This window comes from Melopsittacus undulatus, chromosome 4, assembly GCF_012275295.1.
Source record: "Melopsittacus undulatus isolate bMelUnd1 chromosome 4, bMelUnd1.mat.Z, whole genome shotgun sequence".
NCBI lineage: Eukaryota > Metazoa > Chordata > Aves > Psittaciformes > Psittaculidae > Melopsittacus > Melopsittacus undulatus.
In genome coordinates this window covers 8,907,536-8,927,463 of record NC_047530.1, presented here as the reverse complement: position 1 = coordinate 8,927,463, position 19,928 = coordinate 8,907,536, and the positions used below count along the sequence as shown (strand labels likewise).

At 38.7% G+C, this 19,928-nt stretch overlaps 1 protein-coding gene across 1 annotated transcript in view; it reads right to left on the bottom strand.

Annotated features, from left to right (window-relative positions):
• Positions 1 to 19,928, bottom strand: part of STARD9 (StAR related lipid transfer domain containing 9) — a 106,622-nt gene that overhangs the window by 75,460 nt on the left and 11,234 nt on the right. Inside the window, exons 2-3 of the mRNA XM_031044536.2 lie at positions 15,788 to 15,857; positions 12,444 to 12,560 (exon numbers count right to left, since the gene is read on the bottom strand). Coding sequence (XP_030900396.2) covers positions 12,444 to 12,560; positions 15,788 to 15,857 — 187 coding nt within the window. The remainder of the gene's footprint in view (positions 1 to 12,443; positions 12,561 to 15,787; positions 15,858 to 19,928) is intronic.

Here is a 19,928-nt window from a genome sequence, read left to right as displayed (position 1 = left end):
AGGCTTTAAATTATCTCATTCTCCATATACAGGAATCAAGACAGTTGCTAATTTTCTGAAAATGAGCTGAAAAAGTGTCAATTTCTTGGTTTAGAGTTGTAAGACACACTAGAAATTGCTAAAAGGTATAACAATGTTAGCTGTCAAAAAATTAAAGAGGAACAAGTAACAGCCTCAGATTGTGGATTAGAACATTTTCCAATTGGTACGGAAGTGAGATGAATTTTTGGCTTTAAAATGCTAACTAGCTCCACCAAACCCTTTCACTTGATTGGAATTTAAAAGTAAGTGATGACATACAAAAAACAATCACTGCTTCAGTGATAAATTCATGTTAACTTTCTAGATATTTAACATTATTCCACCTTTTTTCCTATTTCAAAACAAATATTGTGAAATGCTCTTGGTTCTAAAAAAAAGCCAAAGGAAAACCACCATGAAAAAGATAAAAGCAAGCAGGTTTCACATTTTAATTTGCCTAATAAAAAGGTTAATGAATTCAGATAGTCATACATTTCAAAGCAGAACTCGTATTTATGCAGAGTATATATATATATATATATATATATATATATATGGTCATTCCTGAGTTACTCTAGCCATTACTTTCAATCATTAAGAAACACAATGCAAATAAGAGCATCAAAATAAGATAGACTGGAAAAGAAAACAGCCTTAGAGCACTGTCACTTATTAGAGCAGCATGACAACTTCATGCCTGACTTGCAGGGTGCAGGGTAACCCAAGTTATCCACTATCACAAATATCATTGCCAATGTACAAGAAGGTCCTGGTGACAACATGTGAAAGGGAATACCAAAGTCCAAAGCCCAGGCACATGGGTCACAATGCCAACAGCTAAAGGAGAACTTTTCTATTCTGCAGATAGAATTTATAGGTGCACCCCTCCTGTCCCAAAGGGATATGTGCTTTTATGGCACTATATAAGGAATCTCTTTTGATTGTACCTCCAAGCACTCATGTTACATTTACTGGTCATGTGGCAAAATTATTATTGTGGTCTTTACTGTGAAAGTCATAAACAGCTCCAAAAGAACATGCTTCAAAAGACTGGGAATCATTGCTCTGAGAGATTTTTGGCTTTTAAAATCCAACAGGAAACCTCATTCTTCCACAACGAAGATAATAAAAAATATTGCCCATGAAGCTTTCAAAACTGTTGATCTAGCTAAAAACAAGTTTATCTCTTCCTAAGATTATGAGCAGTTACTCAAATCCATTTTCTGCTATTATAACACAACACATTCAGCAAAAAATAAGATGATGTCTCCTTGTGCTCTCCTTCAAATCAATTGGTTCTTTCTCAGATGTTGCTTTGTTGAATACTAGTTTAAACATATCTTGAAAGATCTTTTACTAAAATCAAAAGATCTGGGCAAAACTTGCAAAAATGCTTATGGCCTCAGGAAACTTAAGCTACCAAAACAAAAGGCATAAAGCAGCCTTGCACCAGTAATTTGAGCTCCACTTTTTAGACATATTCCAAACAAACAAATACAAAGATCCTATAGAGGTGGACAGTTCTTTTTCAAAGCCACATATGAAGTATAAATATAACCTCCTTGAAAGCATGCCTACTTTAAATTGAATAAATAACTTATTAATCAACTATTTCATGCGACAGTGATATAGTCTGGTAAGATATACCTCAAAATATATTTGCCAATGTAATATACAGAACATGATCTCCCCTGCTTCAGCTGAGAATGTCCTGACATTATAACACCGGAGTTATAGAGTGAGGACCCAGCCATAATAGCATCTGGGAAGGAGGAACCCTAAACTTACACTCAGAATTGTGATTTTGATGTCCTGTGGCTACTGTAAATGTTTCTAGACTGAATTAATTTTATCTATCTTCACTGTTTCTTATGCAATTTAGGAACATTGCCAACAGAAACTACTTTAGCAGGAAAGCCACAACTGAACAGAGATGTTAATTTTGCTTTTCACATATGAGCTCTCAAGGGCAGACTTTTTGTTGATTAAAAACAAAACGGAATTGGGAGTCAACATGCAGGTGCTCAGATTCAGCCAAAAGGATGATTCATTCAGTTTGTGTTGAAGGCCACACACATCTCTGAGGCATATTATCTTGGTTAACAGTAAAATAGAAAAGTTAGCTACTAGAGAAGATAAATAAAGCAAGCACAAATATGTTGAAAGGAAAGGGTTGGTCTTTGCTGTGGTATAAAGGAACAATTGCTGCTCATACCAAACACTTTAATAATTTAAACAGGACGCATGCACATTATTTAGGCTTTTCAGGCTTTAGCTACTTATGCATGCAAGTCCAGCCTCAACGCTGCAACATGTCAGAAACATGGCTTGTTTTCAGAAATAAACAAAATGGCTGTGTTGAACTTATCACAGCTGCTGCAATAAATGTATCTCACTATTCAGTGCTACCACAGTCCTGCACAACAAAAACCTTTCATGAGCCAGCTGCCCGCTAAATCTAAACAAAACCCCAAATTCATAAAATAAACCCTCAAATCTGGCCCAGTCTTTTACTAAAAGTGTATCAGTATCTGTCCATCCAATGACTACAGAACTTGCAGACCTCTGTGATCTTGGAGACTTAGTTCAGAGTAATTTTTCAGTAATTTTGGTTCCCAAAAGACCAGTCTTTACTGAATTTATTCACTCAGCATTGCTAAGATATGATTAAAAACACTTCAGGTTGAAAGTGAATCTTGGATCAACCTGCTAGCTTGGAAGGACCACGATTATGACCTTGAATTTGTGCCAAGCCTTGCTGTGGAAATACCTACAGATGAGCAAGGGGACCTGTTCACAAAGCAGAAAGAATAAGGAATGGTCCTAATGTTAGATTAAAAGAAGAAAATAGTACCAGTACTTTACAAGTATGGAGGAAAGACTGTGGTGTGATTACACAGAGAAATGTAAGCTGAATGTCCATCTGCAAGTAAGAAAGAACAATCAGCATCTGCATGCAGCTTACCTACACAACTGGTTGGGTTTTTAAATACATCTTCATCACTACAAGCTAATTTAAAAAATTAATCATCTTTCCAAATAACTATGTGCTGTCAAATGACTTCAGGAAGTTTGTACACCAGTACCAGAGTTTTGTTTTCACTTCTAAGACACACAAAACTCACAAGGCTTATGAAAGTAACACTGATTGCAAATGTGCAGGTTCACAGCAACGTGCACAACTGGCAACCAAAAGAACTTGCAACTCTCTTTTCTTCCAAGCTGCTGAATGCACTTACAGATCCTTTCTGTATTATTTAGTGAATTATACTGCCTGCCTTTTGTAAAGAACATGCTCTTTGTATCTAGCGAGCAACAGTCAGTGCCTGTCATGAAACAGAATGTGTATGACCACTAGCAGATTGAACAGTCGGAAAATGTCTCTTTCCATTGTTTGTGGAGCAATTTATTGATTTCCCTTAACTTGTTACCAATATTCATCTGAATCCTTTCTTGTGAACTCTTTAGGCTTCATATTTGAAATGTATCTGCATTAAATTATAGTTGCATATGAATGCATATGACTCTATATATTTCTATCAATTAATTCCTCAGTTATTTCAAACTTATTTGTCTCCTCAAAATACAATGCTTTTTATGTTATGCATGGTAAACTGAAAATCAACTTGGCTCTTTTGTGTCTTCCAATAAAGCCTGCTTTGAAGTTTGCAATTATTCACAATAGTTCCCAGAGAAGTTTTCTGCAAAGAAATGTTGGTGTAGTCAGAAAACTGACCTTATTCGATCACGAACTGAACACAGCAGCTGTGCTGCTGGCAGAAGCTATACAGCATGCACTCATGGTGGTTTCCTTCCCTCCACCATACTCCATTAAATACTGATCCAATTATTGCACAAAAAGCCTTTTTTTTTTAACTGCATGTTCCCCTTTTCACTTCTGTCTCCCTCTGGATTGAAGGAAGAAAAAAATCTTGAGGATGGAATGCTCACTGCTTTTCAAATATTTCATGCCAAAATGCCATTTACACCCACAGCCACCTCCTCCTTCTCCTTTACAGCAAGCCATGGGGCAGGGGGGCAAGGGGAGAAAGAAATTTAAAGATTTTTCAGGAGATCTAAATCACAGCTTTATTTTGTTATCACTTTCAGAATGAAGCCCATAGGCTGGTAATAGGTTTTGAATTTGTCTTGAGGATTTGCAAGACAATTAAAAACTTGAATCCCACAGTGAATGTACGGAAGCATCAAAATCTCAGCTTAGAAAGGAAAGGTCTCTCAGTTAAAGTTCTTCAGAAGTGTGATATAAAGCATTTGCATTAATAAATAAAAAATATAAAGAAGAGGAGCAAGCACAGTGACATAGTCTGGTGAAGGGCTGGAGAGTATGCTGCAATGGTTTGCTTCCAAACAAGACTGTTGTGTAACTTTTCCTAACTTTTTCAATTAACATGTAAAACAGACAAACAAAACCCTCCAAAAATAAAACAAACCCCCTAGCACCATACTGAAGATGCTGCATATTAAAACAAACGTATCTCTTCTATTTGCTTTTTAGTTAGACTCTGACAAGGAGGCAAGAAATACATCTGCCCATCTGCACCTCTCCCTGACTATTTTACCTAGAATCATAGAATAGTTTGGATTGGGAAGGACCTTAAGATCATCTAGTTCCAACCCCCCTACCATGGGCAGGGACACCTCACACTAAATCATGACACCCAAGGCTCTCTCCAACATTACCTTGAACATTGCCAGGGACAGAGCATCCACAATCTCCCTGGGCAACCCATTCCAGTGCCTCACTACCCTCACAGTAAAGAACTTCCTCCTTATATCCAGTCTAAACCTCTGCTGTTTAAGTTTTAACCCATTATCCCCTGTCCTATTACTACAGTCCCTAATGAAGAGTCCCTCACCAGCATCCCTGTAGGCCCCCCTCAGATACTGGAAGGCTGCTCTGAGGTCTCCACACACCCTTCTCTTCTCCAGGCTGAACAGCCCCAGCTGTCTCAGCCTATCTTCATATGGGAGGTGCTCCAGCCCCCTGATCATCCTTGTGGCCTCCTCTGGAAGTAGTATAAAACCCAGTTATCCTGGGAAGTTAAATGTGATGAAAAGCAATTATGGTACTTTGAAAACAAAAAAGAAACGGAAAAATCTGTTTACAGGGCTCATGTATGCTCACCCTCATGAGCCATCAGGAATCCCCATTTCTGCCTTCAGAGCACAGAATAAAACACAATCTTCTCAATGAATATATTTATAAACAAAGATAAAAATAATTAGATAACGTATTTGAATGTAAGGGAGTTCTTTCTAGCACACATCTAGAATGGACAGACAATGAGAACCTGTGTCACTTTATATAAAAAGTCTAGGTATAAACGACCTTACATTTAACACACTGTCTTGCTTCTGAGCAGGATGTAAAACCTTCAATGGTTCAAATGCACAGTGAAGTGCATCAAAAGAGAGACAGTTATTCTTTCACTCACGTTGGTAAACCAGTTCTGAAGAATGGGGAAGTGAGGAATTAGGAGCAGATATTGACATTCATAATAGAATTTGTTTTCATACCCTTACTACTTTCTCACTTGTAAAACCATCCTGATTTGTTAAAGATAATACTTCTCACATGTGATACATCACAGTGCAACCTCGACACACAGAGAAGCCCATACAAAATTTTGAAACCAAGTTTATTTTAATGTGGGTTTTTTTCTGAATAGGCTGCCACTTCTCATCCAAAAGACAATGTAATCTTTCAGGGGAAAAAGAGCAAAAACATATCACCACTCAGCTGTTTACAACCATCTCTGTGCACTCTCGTATTTCTTAGATTTACTTCAGAGACAGTAATCTGTTTGTTTGGTCGTGGCCTTTTTGGTCAAGTGCTTTTATGACTCATATTAGAAGGCCCAATAAGGGTCACAGCATTACTGAAAGTGATAATATTCAGAGAGCCACTCGGGAAATATTCATACCTGCATAAACCATAAACCATTATGCCAAACCTAAATAAAATCCTTATCAAGCCAAGCCCAGAAGTGTGAAATTTCTTGACCTATATGAATATGATCTATGTCATTCTTACACAAGCCTGAGGTAAAATTTCTAACATCTAAATCACAATTTCCTTTATAAACATTATCCTCACCATTTAACTGATACACTGAGATACAACAGCTAAGCTTGAGGCCTACAAAAAGCATTTTGAGAAAATGCAATTGGAGATCTGGATCCCACTGAAACCAGTGGAAGCTGAGCAGTTCAACACTTCTCTGGATTTCACTGTCCCTAATATTCAAAGCCTATTAGTCATGGCACATATTCCTCTTATCAAAAGCAACAGATTGCTACACACCAGCCATCTATGGCAACTGTTGTGTGTAAATACCTGCTTGCACATCCTGTAGGTCAGTCTGCCCACCACAGTTACTGTGCATGCACAATAACCGGATGGGTAGGATGGCTGGAGGGAAGCTGAGGACTGAAACTCTAACAACCAACAACAAGAATACTTCGTGCTTCCATGTGTTCCTGTAGCCTTAAGGATACTCTTGTGCAGAATACCCTTCAGATTTTGTTTAACTGCTCTTATATTAGATCAAGCTGACTTTTTTTGTCAGTGGGATTTAAATGGGAATTTACTTAAGTTTGTAATTGTTTTAAACATTTTGGTTTTTTGCTTAGTGGAGCTAAAAAAAGACTAGAGGGAAGATTCAGATCTATTTTAGGTTTTACAAAGGAAACCCAAGAGATTGAAACAGACTGTTCTATGCCAGACAAGAATTTAAATAAGTTTAAATTTAGATGTTTGCAGGATGACTATAAAGGTCCCAAAGTACCTACAAAATATCTACCACATTCAACCACCAGAATGAATCAGCAAGCCTGAATCTGTCTAGAAGAATAAAAATTATTACCCTAAATATCATTATGAAATCATTATCATATAGTATTTTTACTACAAAATGGAAATATGTCATTAATCCCTATTAAGGCATAATCCCAGTTATACAATGGCTAAAGAGCGATGGATTTCCAACATTGCCTTTGGAAAACAATCATGAACCACACACAGCTTCCTGAAGACATCTGTGGAGGAAGGGGGTGGGGGAGAAGGAAGCAATAGTCACTTTTACACAAAACGTCCCCTTTTCCTAAAGAAGGTTTCATATAGTATCAAATTCACCTCCCAGAAAAACTCAATACAAGAATGCAGGGAAACATGGTGAAGCTACTTCATTGTATGCAAATAATGATGTCCAGGTGCAGACACCATTCTCCTTCCACAAGACTGAACTACAACAGCATGAGAGAAAAAACATATTTGTCTCAAAAATGGCAGGAAAAGGAATATCATCAAAAGTTTTAGGTTTTTTTTAAGAATATAAAACATCATCAAAAGTTTTAGGTTTTTTTAAGAGTATAACTTTATCTTGAAAGTGACCGTTTGGAAAAACATTCCCTTGTTTATAACCTAGAAAATGCAGGTAACAAATTACAGAGATAGAATCACAAAAAAACGAGCATGGCTTTTCCATTTTAAATGCCTATATAATCTTTTAGAGTTTCCTTTTGGTTCCTAGTTTGCCCATTAGGTGTTCTGCCCTATCCCAGATTCACATTTATTTGCTACCCCTTCTTTCTCTAGTCCCACACAAGTTTTTGATACTCAGTTTCTTTCTCTCTGTCCTGTAGCCCTACTGCCTCATTTGTCTCTCTGTATTTAGAAAGATGTAGCAAATCTGTTTTCTTCTTCCTTTGGTGGCCAGTAGCCCTGCTTGATTTAGCCAGTGACCCTTCCCTTTGGGTGTTTCTTGATACTCTATTCTGTTTATGCACTAACAAATCCACTTACAACCCCCCCCAAAACTGTCTTTAACAAAAGAAGGTAGGCTTCCCTTTGGAAAGAATTGCACATCTGTAAAAACAGATGAAAACATCAGTTCAGCATCAGCACAAAGTATTCAGCTGCCCAGCAAAAAAAAAAAAACAAAAGCAATAGACCCAAGGATCCCAAACTGGCCACCTAAAAACCAGAGGTAACACTGTAAAAATTGGACTACAGCTTATTTGGAAAATGAACATAATACTTGCATAGCTGAACTACTTAAAAAAAACTTACATTTTGTGAAAAATTTATATAACCTCAAAAGGAAGACTAAGAATTCAGACTACTACTATCAGACTTATAAATTGAGCCTACAAATTACTGGGTCATCATTGGAAACACTTGGTAGCTCTGTATTTCACCAGTTAGGAGAGAAATAAAGAAAATGTAACTCTGGCTCATATCTAGTTCCTCAAATGCTTTAAATGAGAAAATAATCTTAAATAACAGTCAAAGTCTGTTTATTTGGTGGTATCTTAGTGGTGAGTGGTGTACCTCAGGGATCAGTGTTGGGACCAGTCTTGTTTAACATCTTTGTTGCTGACATGGACAGTGGGATTGAGTGCACCCTCAGCAAGTTTGCCGATGACACCAAGCTGTGTGGTTCGGCTGATGTGCTGGAGGGAAGGAATGCCATCCAGAGGGACCTTGACATGCCTGTGAGGTGGGCTGATGCCAACCTCATGAAGTTTAACCATGCCAAGTGCAAGGTCCTACACGTGGGTCGGAGCAATCCCAGGCACAGCTACAGGTTGGGCAGAGAAGAGATTCAGAGCAGCCGTGCAGAGAAGGACTTGGGGGTGTTGGTGGATGAGAAAATGAACATGAGCCAGCTTCAGTGTGTGCTTGCAGCCCAGAAAGCAACCGTATCCTGGGCTGCATCAAGAGAAGCATGACCAGCAGGTCGAAGGAGGTGATCCTGCCCCTCTACTCTGCTCTCGTGAAACCTCACCTGGAGCATTGTGTGAAGTTCTGGTGTCCTCAACATAAAAAGGACACGGAACTGTTGGAACAAGTCCAGAGGAGGCCACGAGGATGATCAGGGAATGGAGCACCTCCTGTATGAATATAGACTGAGAAACTTGGGACTGTTCAGCCTGGAGAAGAGAAGGCTGTGTGGAGACCTCATAGCAGCCTTCTTGTATCTGAAGGGGGCCTAGAAGGATGCTGGGGAGGGACTTTTCATTACGGACTGTAGAGACAGGACAAGGGGTAATGGGTTCAAATTTAAACAGAGGAAGTTTAGATTGGATATAAGGAAGAAATTCTTTACTGTGAGGGTGGTGAGGTACTGGAATGGGTTGCTCAGGGAGGTTGTGAATGCTCCATCCCTGGCGGTGTTCAAGGCCAGGTTGGATGAAGCCTTGAGTGATATGGTTTAGTGTGAGGTGTCCCTGCCCATGGAGGCGGCTTGGAACTGGGTCCTTTCCAACAGTAACTATTCTATGATTCTATTTGTTAACTTAAACCATCTTCCAAAACTGACAGCTATCCTACAGGTTGTGTCTGCTAAGAAACCTGTTTCACAGAGATCAACAATGATGGGATCTTATTTCAGCAGTCAAAATTCAGCATTGTTTTTAATTTAATTTAATTTTAAATTTTCCTCTTTTCAGAGATAAGAGGAGGCTTCCATTACTTATGCAATGTCAAACAAATAATGCTTTGATATATCGTGAAGTGGAACTAATTCTTAGATTCAACCTTAAAAAAATGTGGACAGCAACACTTAAATATAATTTCTATTTTTTACTCTTTTTGCTCCAGCTTTTTGAAGGGAAAAGCACTTCCAGTTCCAGTGCCATTAAAAATAAATAAAGACACATCATCTGTCACATGGGCATTGCAGGTTTACTAAATTGGTTCAGTTCCTCTTCAGTTTATTGTACTGTGAGCTCTGCTCTCCCCAGATTAGGGTGAAAAAACAAAACAAAACAAAACAAAAAAAACCAACTACAAACAACCCTCCCTATATTTTTTTTAATTTAAAAAGGCAATAAAAGAAATATTAACTTGAATGGATTAGGAAAAACAACCAAGGTGGGCAGCATGTATTTGACTTGTATTTGCCAAAATGGAAATACTGGTGATAGAGAGATCATGGTCTTTATAAACAGAAAATAAATCCAAACTTTGCATCCAAACATTTGAAATTAATTACACATGTGTGATTTAAGCCTGCCACAAATACCTGTGAACTATATGATCAAAACATATAGGGAATAACATGCATTTGGTGTAGTCGTCTCTGGAATGCAAGGGACAGGAACCTGAAGTGAACAATGTTAACATCTGGAAGAAACTGTAAGAAGTATTCAAAGCAGATTTGTACCTTTAAAATCCTGGTTTTACATAAACAGCATTTATGATTTGCAGCCCTTGCACTATTGGTTTATTGCCACAGAATTCTTAACAACTGAAGCAGCTGTTAAGAATTCATTTTTATACATCTATCCAGAGGATAAAATAGACAGTTTACCAGAAAGCAGCATTCCACAAAATGAACCTGAAGGCAGATACTTTAATCTACTTGTCATCCTCAACCAATACACCAATCACGTATGATAACAGTTGGCAGGACATCCTCAAGGGAAAGTAATCCAAGGTCAGCTCATGAAAGAAAGCTTTTATGGGATGACAATATCACCATAACTCCTTTGGCTGCTGATAGCATCATTGCCATAAGGAAGTTCAGAAATCTCAAGGTCAGCACTGAAATAATGATTCAAAACATGGAATTAGTACAATAAACTTCATTCATACAGCATGAGGCGGACAAATGCACAAAAGCATGGCAAGACTGCAGTATTCCAGTAGCCCTCTTCTCAAGGACATTTAAAGTATGCTTTCCTGGTTCTACAAGCACCAAGACAGGTAAAAAGCCCAAGAAATTCACTCAGGACTCTAGGCCTTCCAAAGCATCAGCCCACCTCTAGACTTTTCTTAACTCATGTAAGATGTACGTCTAAGGATCAGGAACCCAATGGTTACATGAGGCAGCACTGGACATCCCTTCAGCCAGCCTTAGGACACAAGTAAAGAAACTACGGCCTGTTACTTCACTGTCTGTGGCCAAGGAGTTCATGTTTCCCCTTCAGTGTTTTTATTGGATACAGCCACATTTTATAACACAATGTTCTTCACATTGTCTGAAATACCTACACAGCCCCAGCAAGGAAGCTGTGTTTATATTGCATTTTACATTCTTTTTCTATTGCACTAGTATATAATAACAACCAGAACAAAAATTTATGCTTTGTAGCTAATATTTATATTTTCCACTTAACGCTTTGATAACTGTTCATACTGAGGAGATATAAAATTACTTGGCAAACTGTATGCATCAACATTTCATCTGCTAAACTGTTCCAGCTAGGAAGCCAACTTTCTAAGTGTATGGTGACAGATATAACGAACACAAAAATCAAAATAAGCAACTAAGAAAATATAAGAGGGGTTGGGAGGAACCCCAGCAATTTAACATTTACAGGTTTATTATTTGCAATATCTAAAATGGAAGCTTATCTAGTGCTGAATACTTCAGAAAGACAACTTTTAAATAATATGAATGTACACACAGTAAATACACTTCCCAAATTCCCCAAACCTCTTTCACACTCCTGTACCAAGAATGAAACAGAGCACAGTCAAGAATTTCCCCTCTAGTTCTGGTAATTGACAAACCTGATAGTTTTTCAAATATTGACTCCCAAAACTAAAACAATCCTGTGCTCATCAGTACCAGAAATAAACATTTTACAGGACTAGCTCTGTTTTAAGTGATGCTTACTGTGAAAAGCAGCACAATTATACAGTTTGATTTTCAGGAACAATTGTACTGACAAGAAAAATTAAATTAAATAATTCTGAAGACAAAACAGCAGTAAAACCTCATTTTAATGCTGACATGTTGGTATGCGTGCATAGTGAAAAATTCAGACAGCTTTGCTGTATGTTGTATTTATTTGGAGCAGATTTAATAATCACTCATTAACAAGGAATGTAATCACCACCTATTTTAATACTGAATCCTTCAATCTTCTTTCTTAATCCATCAAGGATCAGATCTTCTAGGAGGAGTCTCCATCAGTTACAAGGGATTTCTGATGCTTTAGCAAGGAAAAGTGCTCAGAACAATACAGTATAAGTAAAATTTACTGTCGTTACTTAAAGGTGTGATTACTTCACTGCTGATCCTCTCAGCAAAATCACTTTGCACTCTTCCTTCCACTTCAGAGCTCTCTCCCTTTAGAACCCAATCCCCCATCCCAAATCTCACTGTTAAACTAGAGTTCTCAGATTAGCACACTTCATGATCACTACTGAAATTAACAGATCTAATGAAAGTGTGCATTAGTTGACAAACAAGGGTATTGAAGTCCTACTGCACCTATTTAAGACAAAACAGACTGAGCACTGTGATATTACAAACAAGGTAAGAAAAAGATGGGGCAGAAAATAAAATTATATTTCATGTACCCTGTGTCTCAATTTCTTCCTGTAGGTGGCATTATGAAGGACAAAATGGGATGGGAACATAGACATGAAGAACAGCAACACATACCATTTCCTGAGATGCATACTTTGGATCTTCTGGATCAACTGACCAGTAGCAGTAATCAAAACTGAAGGCCACAGTCTTTTCTCTTGAGTCCCAAGTACTATCAAGCCTACTGTCAACCTGACAACAGAAGGAAAAAGACAGAAAGACCACGTCACTTTGAAGCTGACCAGAACACAAGCATTTTAAAACTAACAGGAAGTTTATCTAGAATTTGTATTGTGGAAAAGGCATGGCAAACAGTTTATCCTCTTTATTCAATTTTCTTTGATGCTCAGAGTGAGGAAGAGAAATGCAACCTTCTGAAGCATTTTTACTGAAGGGTTCATTTACTACAGCTAAGGTTCTCCAGACTGTATACAATAATTGAGTTAATCTACACATCTATGTATTAGCAGAAAAGCTCTACAAACCTCTAGATACCTCTCTGTCATTCTTCTATTTCACTGTGAATCATATAACAGAAATCAGACCCCAAGTGAGAAAACAAAAACAACTTTCCCACTGCACAGTTGAAAATGTCTCTTCCCCCATTTCCCCTTAGCTTAGTCAAGGTTGCAATCTAATGCTTCTGTCACTGGGCCTGTACTCACAAAAACAAACCTGACCTTTATGGGTTAATAATAATGACAGTGAAGCCTTTCTAGCATAATAGTAAGAAACAGTGACTGAAATTAAGGGACTCGTACAAGTCTTTCTGTATAATCTTGACCAAGAGATTTGTAATACAATAGATAAGCTTACGAACAAGGAACTAGACATTCATTGCTCTACTCATCAAAGAAGGGGAGCAATGAGTCAAAACATTACACAAAATTAACACTCTCCACATGCAGTTTTGACCTAATTGGTAACATTATTGTAACCTTTGCAGTAACATAAGCAGGAAAAAAAGGTTTGTTATATTTTGGTACCTAAACAAACTGCTTCACTAATGGCCCCAGAAACCAGGGGTGACAGTGCTGTCTGCCAGAGTACTGGATAAAGGATGCTGTAAGCACTGAACTCTGCTGCCAGCTGGAAAGTTTACAGGGAAGATTAATTTACAGGCCCATCAGTGAGGCTTGTGGGGTTTTTCAACCAAGCAAAACCAAAGAGGACAGAAATAATTTTAAACTATCTTTGAAGTAAGAGTGTTTCATGAATTTTAACTTCTGCATGATTCTAAAATTGTTATCTTGAATTAAATATAAACAAGGTTTCCTTTGGTCAGAATTAAGATCTCAACAAGCCTACAAGTCATCTTCAATAGTAACACTTTAAGTGTCACGACTCAGTGCAGTTACCTTTAATTTCCTTAGTTTTTTTACAGCAATAAGCAGAAGACAGCTTGGAGCACTGCCTTCCTACTGCAATGTGTAGAGTAAAAATTAAAAATAATTAAAGAAAACCCTCCACCTCATGAAAAGCAGCCCCTGATCACAGAGATGATGAAGGGCTTTGTTCTGAACTGCAAAGCACACCTACCCCAGATAAAACAATATAGACATTGGTGTATAAATATTAGACACTAACTTAAATTCAAAGCTTGCCTAAATATAGTTTATACATAAAGCAAACTCACTCCCTTTATTTAACAATTACAAAACCCCACGAGAGCAAACATCCAGAAGTCAGCCTCTTTGCATCTCCAAAGAACCCTCCTAGGCCCAACACAAACAACCAGCCCCACTGCTGTGGTTTCCCCAGGATGCTGAGGCAACCCACAGCTCCTTTAAACAAATACAAACAAAAGTCCTCTGGGCCTGACAAGCTTCAGCTGGACCCCATTAGGCAACGGTGGGACTGAGGCCTCCACCTGCTCAGGGAAGCTAAGGTGCTCAAATCCTCACAGCCCTGTGTCAAAAGAAGCATGACCAGCAGGTCAAAGGAGGTGATCCTGCCCCTCTGCTCTGCTCTCGTGAGACCTCACCTGGAGCATTGTGTGCAGTTCTGGTGTCCTCAACATAAAAAGGACTTGGAACTGTTGGAACAAGTCCAGGGGAGGCCACAAGGATGATCAGGGACTGGAGCACCTCCCATATGAAGACAGGCTGAGAAAGTTGGGGCTGCTCAGCCTGGAACAGCCTTCCAGTATCTAAAGGGGGCCTATAAGGATGCTGGGGATGGACTCTTCATTAGGGACTGTAATGATAGGACAAGGGGTGTTGGGTTCAAACTTAAACAGGGGAAGTTTAGATTGGATATAAGGAAGAAATTCTTTACTGTGAGGGTGGTGAGGCACTGGAATGGGTTGCCCAGGGAGGTTGTGAATACTCCATCCCTGGCAGTGTTCAAGGCCAGGATGGACGAAGCCTTTGATGACATGGTTTAGTGTGAGGTGTCCCTGCCTATGGCAGGGGGTTGGAGCTAGATGATCTTAAGGTCCTTTCCAACCCAAACTATTCTATGATTCTATAAATACACCCTTTGAAAAGGAAATAGGCAAAACATAAGCAATATTTTACATCCATGAGGCCTCTCATGCCACTAATACTTTTCCTCTTCTTTCTTTAAAGACAAGCACCTGTATTCACTACAAAAATAATTATAATGAAAAAGGTAAATAATTTAACTCCTTTGATTCCATTTTTGCCAGGGTTTCTCTTCAAAACCTAATGTATTCTTGGACCAGCTACTTAGAATAGCTGAATTGCTTGCAGATATAAAGAAAAAGGAGACAAGAAATACAAAATGCATCCATCTTCTAGGATCCCCACTGTAATCTCATGGTTCATTTATTTGCCTTTTGACAAGAAACATGTTTGACAACATAAAATTGCTTTGCTTCTATTCTGTTAATTTAGTGAAGTGCCACAGGAGCTTTATGTAGTTCAAAAGCCTAAACCAGAGGGCTGGTTCCCATGCATGCTGGCTCCAGAACTCTCACGGACAACAGCTACATTCAGTTTATTCTTATAGCTCTTGGTCTTTTACCAAGGCCTGAAGTGTAGCTGAGCACATTTTGCTCCATTTCATGCAAGTCAGTTGCACTCTGAGCGCAAGTATGAGGAGGAGGCACACAGGGAAAGAAATTATGCAGATGTTAGAGAGATAAACACAAAATCCTGAGCAATTTACTAACAGCTTTGAATGATGGCGCACAGCCAGACTGCAGAAGCTTTCACAAATGTAAAATACAGAAAACACAACTACATATTACATCCCCTGTCAAAAAAAAGACCAAACAACCCCAAACCAAAACAATCCTCCCTCACACTTTCACTGCGGTTTATTCTAGAGCTTTGCTGGTTTAAACTTCTCCCTTAGCATTTCATTTAGAATGATTTAATAACCAAGCAAACACAGAAAAGCATCAGGATATCAGAATCCTTATACGAGAAAGTGAAGATGACAAAAAAGCATACCTTTATATTTCTGATTTTTGCCACTTTGCCATCAACTTCTACAATCACTCTTCCTCCTTCTGCACTCTCTCTGAAAAGAGAACACATTTAAAAATCCATATATAATATGAAGACACAGAAAGGTGAATGTCAAGTTTGTAAACCACAGAAATCTGTGTTTAACGAACTACGAATCAGAGGTATAAACCAGCTACTTTTGCTTATAAGACACTCTGTGACAGGGTGTAGCATTTGTACAGCTGCAGTCAGGTACCTCAATAGTGGGGGGCACTACACTACAAAACCTCAGGACTGTGGTGATGAAACAGTTTGAAAGTCCTCGGTCCTTGTCCTAAACACTTTGTTAGGATTTTATTTCTGATTAAGAGTTGTTTTAACTTCAAGGAAGTAGAGTGGAGCACTGATTGGTTATGCTTTGTGGAGTACGGATCCATATCACATACTTGTGAGCCACAAGTGTCATCAGGCTGCACTGTCTGATTTTTACCACAAAATCCACAGTGTTTGTTGTAGTCCTCAGCAAAGTCCTTTTTAGATAAACAAAACTGTGCTGAAATGTAAAGGAACAGGATTGCTCCCTAAGTGCAAAGGACCATGCACTGTCTAAAATTCCACTGAACGCAACTATGACTGGCTACTACAGCCAACTTCCACTTCCAAAATGAGTCACACTAGAAAACAATGAAACAAGGATGTGGCCAAGCAAAAAAAAAAACAAACCACCTTATTTCTGGGCCAATGACATGATAGCTAAATAATTATTGTGGATCTTTTTATACATAGCAGGACAGAAATGAGGAAGAAGAGGTCAGTGGCCGACTTCTATGACAGCACAAAAACAAACACTTTAGTACTGACAGGCGAAGAACAGGAAAAATATTTTTTTTATCCTTTATATTTCTTCCGTATTTTCCTTTGTGCTCTGATACTGACAAATCTTCTAAGCTGCAGCTTTACCATAAGGTTTAATTTTGACAAAACCTGTATTTTGATGAACGCCTTTGTAAAGTTGGAAGAAGCTGATTTAAAAATGCAAGCAATTTTGTCCTTACTGTATTTTTGTCACACTATTTGAAATTAAACTGAAGGCACAAACACTATCCTTTGAGATTAGCTGTATACCTATCCCCTATCATCAGGTCAGTTAACAAATAAGATAAAACAAGAGTTAGAAAATTCAAACCCAGTTGACCACTCTTCATTCATATCCCTAGATCTGTTTTTTCTCATTACATATGTACAGACATATTTACTCCCCCACTGACTATAATTTCCTTCCACTGACAGCTCTAATTTCTAGGCAGCAAACAGCACAACATGTCCTGCCTCTGAAGGTCTCTCCCGTTCTCTGTTTTCACCCCCCACTTCCTGTACTAAAACAACATTCAAAACAGCATCTTAGGACACTTAATACTTCTACAGAGACCATCCCTGTAGCATTTGAGCTTTACAAGCATGCAGAAGTTTTAAACAGATTTTCGAGCATAGACCATCCCTGTTTTGCAGATAGAAATAATGCTTTACCTTGAAGTCTCTGTACTTCACATTACTGATTTTGAGAAGTTGCCTAGAGACAGACTAAACTTAGTACCTTCTGTAACACATACTTATACATGGCACTTCACATAGAAAACACAAGCACAACTCCCAGAGGTTTTGGTTAAGCTGTGAGTGTTCAGCAGTTCAACACATCACTCACCAAAGCCCCGAGTCAGACCCCAGGAGAAAAAGGAAAACTCAGAATAGAGGGCACTTGTGCTACGTACAACTGGGTGCCAAATGTTGCATTACGTACAGCTGAGGACTGAGTGGAGGCCTCATAAGGCTTCCTGAAGAACAAATGAACAAGGACAACAAGAGCCTAAGGATACAGGCTGTATCTTAAGGTAGACATTTGCAACTGATGCATTTATTCTGTACATATGCAACTTCATATATGTTGTAAAAAGCAAGTGTTTGCCAACACAAGTAAGTCTGGGGGCATAAGCTCAGAACCTCAACAGCAAGCATTGCTCCCAACCCCACCTGTAATAATTACATGAAACTCACTGACTTCCATCTACAAGTGTTATACACAACCCTGTGAATGAATGACTTTATGCTGTGGATTCTCATGACCTGGTGCTCTCCTAGACCACAGTCATTACTGAAGATTCAAGATAAAGAAGAAACTCCAAACATAAAACCTCTGAGGTACAAAAAATTCTTATGTAAAAAATTATGAACTTATATTTATATATTTATATTAAAATAAATATTAAAAAGACAACCAAATAAAATCACCACATCACGTTTAACCACAGAGTAATAAGGATTCCTCACGATGCAGACAAAAAGCTCAATGCAAAATCACGTAGTTCTGTTCAAGTCTCATGACAAGAAGCCACCAGCAAAGAGGGATAAAACTAAAGTCTCCCATTGCCCTGGGCACAGACTCAGCACCCATACCTTTATCTTAACTGCAGAGGCAGCTGCTGCAAGAGGCAATTTCTCTTTTCTGCTCCAACCTGCCACGTTTCCACTTCTTTTCTTGCATCTGATCTACCAATCATACCTCAATGTAATGATTCAGATCAGCTGTGATCACAAAACAGACACCCCAAAATAAATACTCAGTGTGCCACAGGACCAGTGAGCCCTTCCAGAGCACTGAGTACATTGCTCACACAGTTGCTAAGCCAAAGCAAGAGAAAAGGCAGGAACACAAAGTGATTGGAGATCACTCTCTAGTGCAGCAGTTTCACGGCCAGAAAGCATTGAGCATAAACAGAACTGGACCTGCAGCCATTCCCAGCTCTACAAACCATACATTCAACCTCCTCATAACCCTGTGTTTATATTACGTTTCATTTAGGTACAAACCAAAGAACTCTGGGAGAGAAAGCACAGTTTAATATCCACAGCCCAGGAGGCAAAGCAGACTCACAAGCATTGTAGATATTCTGACCTTAACTCCAGACTGCAAACACTACAAAAGCTCTCTCAACAAAAATAGTGTTTATCAGTACAGCATTACACAAATGTGCACAGCAGTTTGCATTTCACTGATAAAACAATTTTTCACCCTTAGGAATGGGTGCTTTGCTCCACAGGTATGAAAGCTGTACTGCTTGTACTAATAAAATCAAAGTACACTCCAAAGTGTACTCCAAAATACACTTCTCTAATAATACATTTGACTCCTGCTGCTCAGAAGATACAGTGATCCCGATATTTAGCTTTCCCATCCTTCCTTCTTTCCCACTTCTGAAAAAATCATGCTGTGTTTGGGAAATGCCTCTCTTTGGAATTACTTTGCATGAAAAGAAGTCATCTGTATGAAGATGAAGCTGTAGCAAGACCATTTAATGGTACATGTCCCAGGAAAGACCTGGATCTTCTCAGGCACAGAAAGTTTTGGAGAAATGCAGTCAGCAATGGAACAGGGACACAAGTATGGAATGCAGTGGCAGGGCTGTACAGGGAGCCACAAGAGAGACTTGACAAAAGCAAAGCAGCTGTGGCAGTCCGAAGGAGACTTCCTTGTACCATTTGCTGTTCCTATGACTAATGATTTCTCCAGACAATGTAAAGTTAATGCAACTCCAGAGGGACAACACTCTGGAAGACACATTAAAACAAGCCAGGAGAAAAGAATCGGAGGAGGATCAAGACCCCTGAGAGGGACATTACCCAGCTTGCTGGATTCACTTAGATGAGTTCAGAGACAGAGTACAGAGTGCAAGGAGGTATATAGAGCTGGAGGAAGCAGTAGGTGGAAAGAAAGGGGGAAGCTGTTTATTTTAAGACTATAAGATTTGCCCTGCTTCTCCACCCTCTCAAATAACAGGCACTTGGAGAACAAAGGAGCTGACTTTTGAGAAGTCGTCTGTTTATTTTAAAGCCATGTACATGCACTCAAGCAAAAATACTGGAGTCATTTGCAGTAGTCCTGCTATGCAATGAAACAGCTTCTACAAATACAGACCACCAAAGTACTCACCAATCAAACATAGCAAAGCCAACATATACTGCTCAAGTACATGAGAAATCTGAAACAACTTCTGAAAGAATTTGTGTCTACTCATAAAAACTTTAAAAATAACCCTTCACTGTAAATGTTGCAAGCACTTATACTTCCTTACCAATTCCTATCACCCAA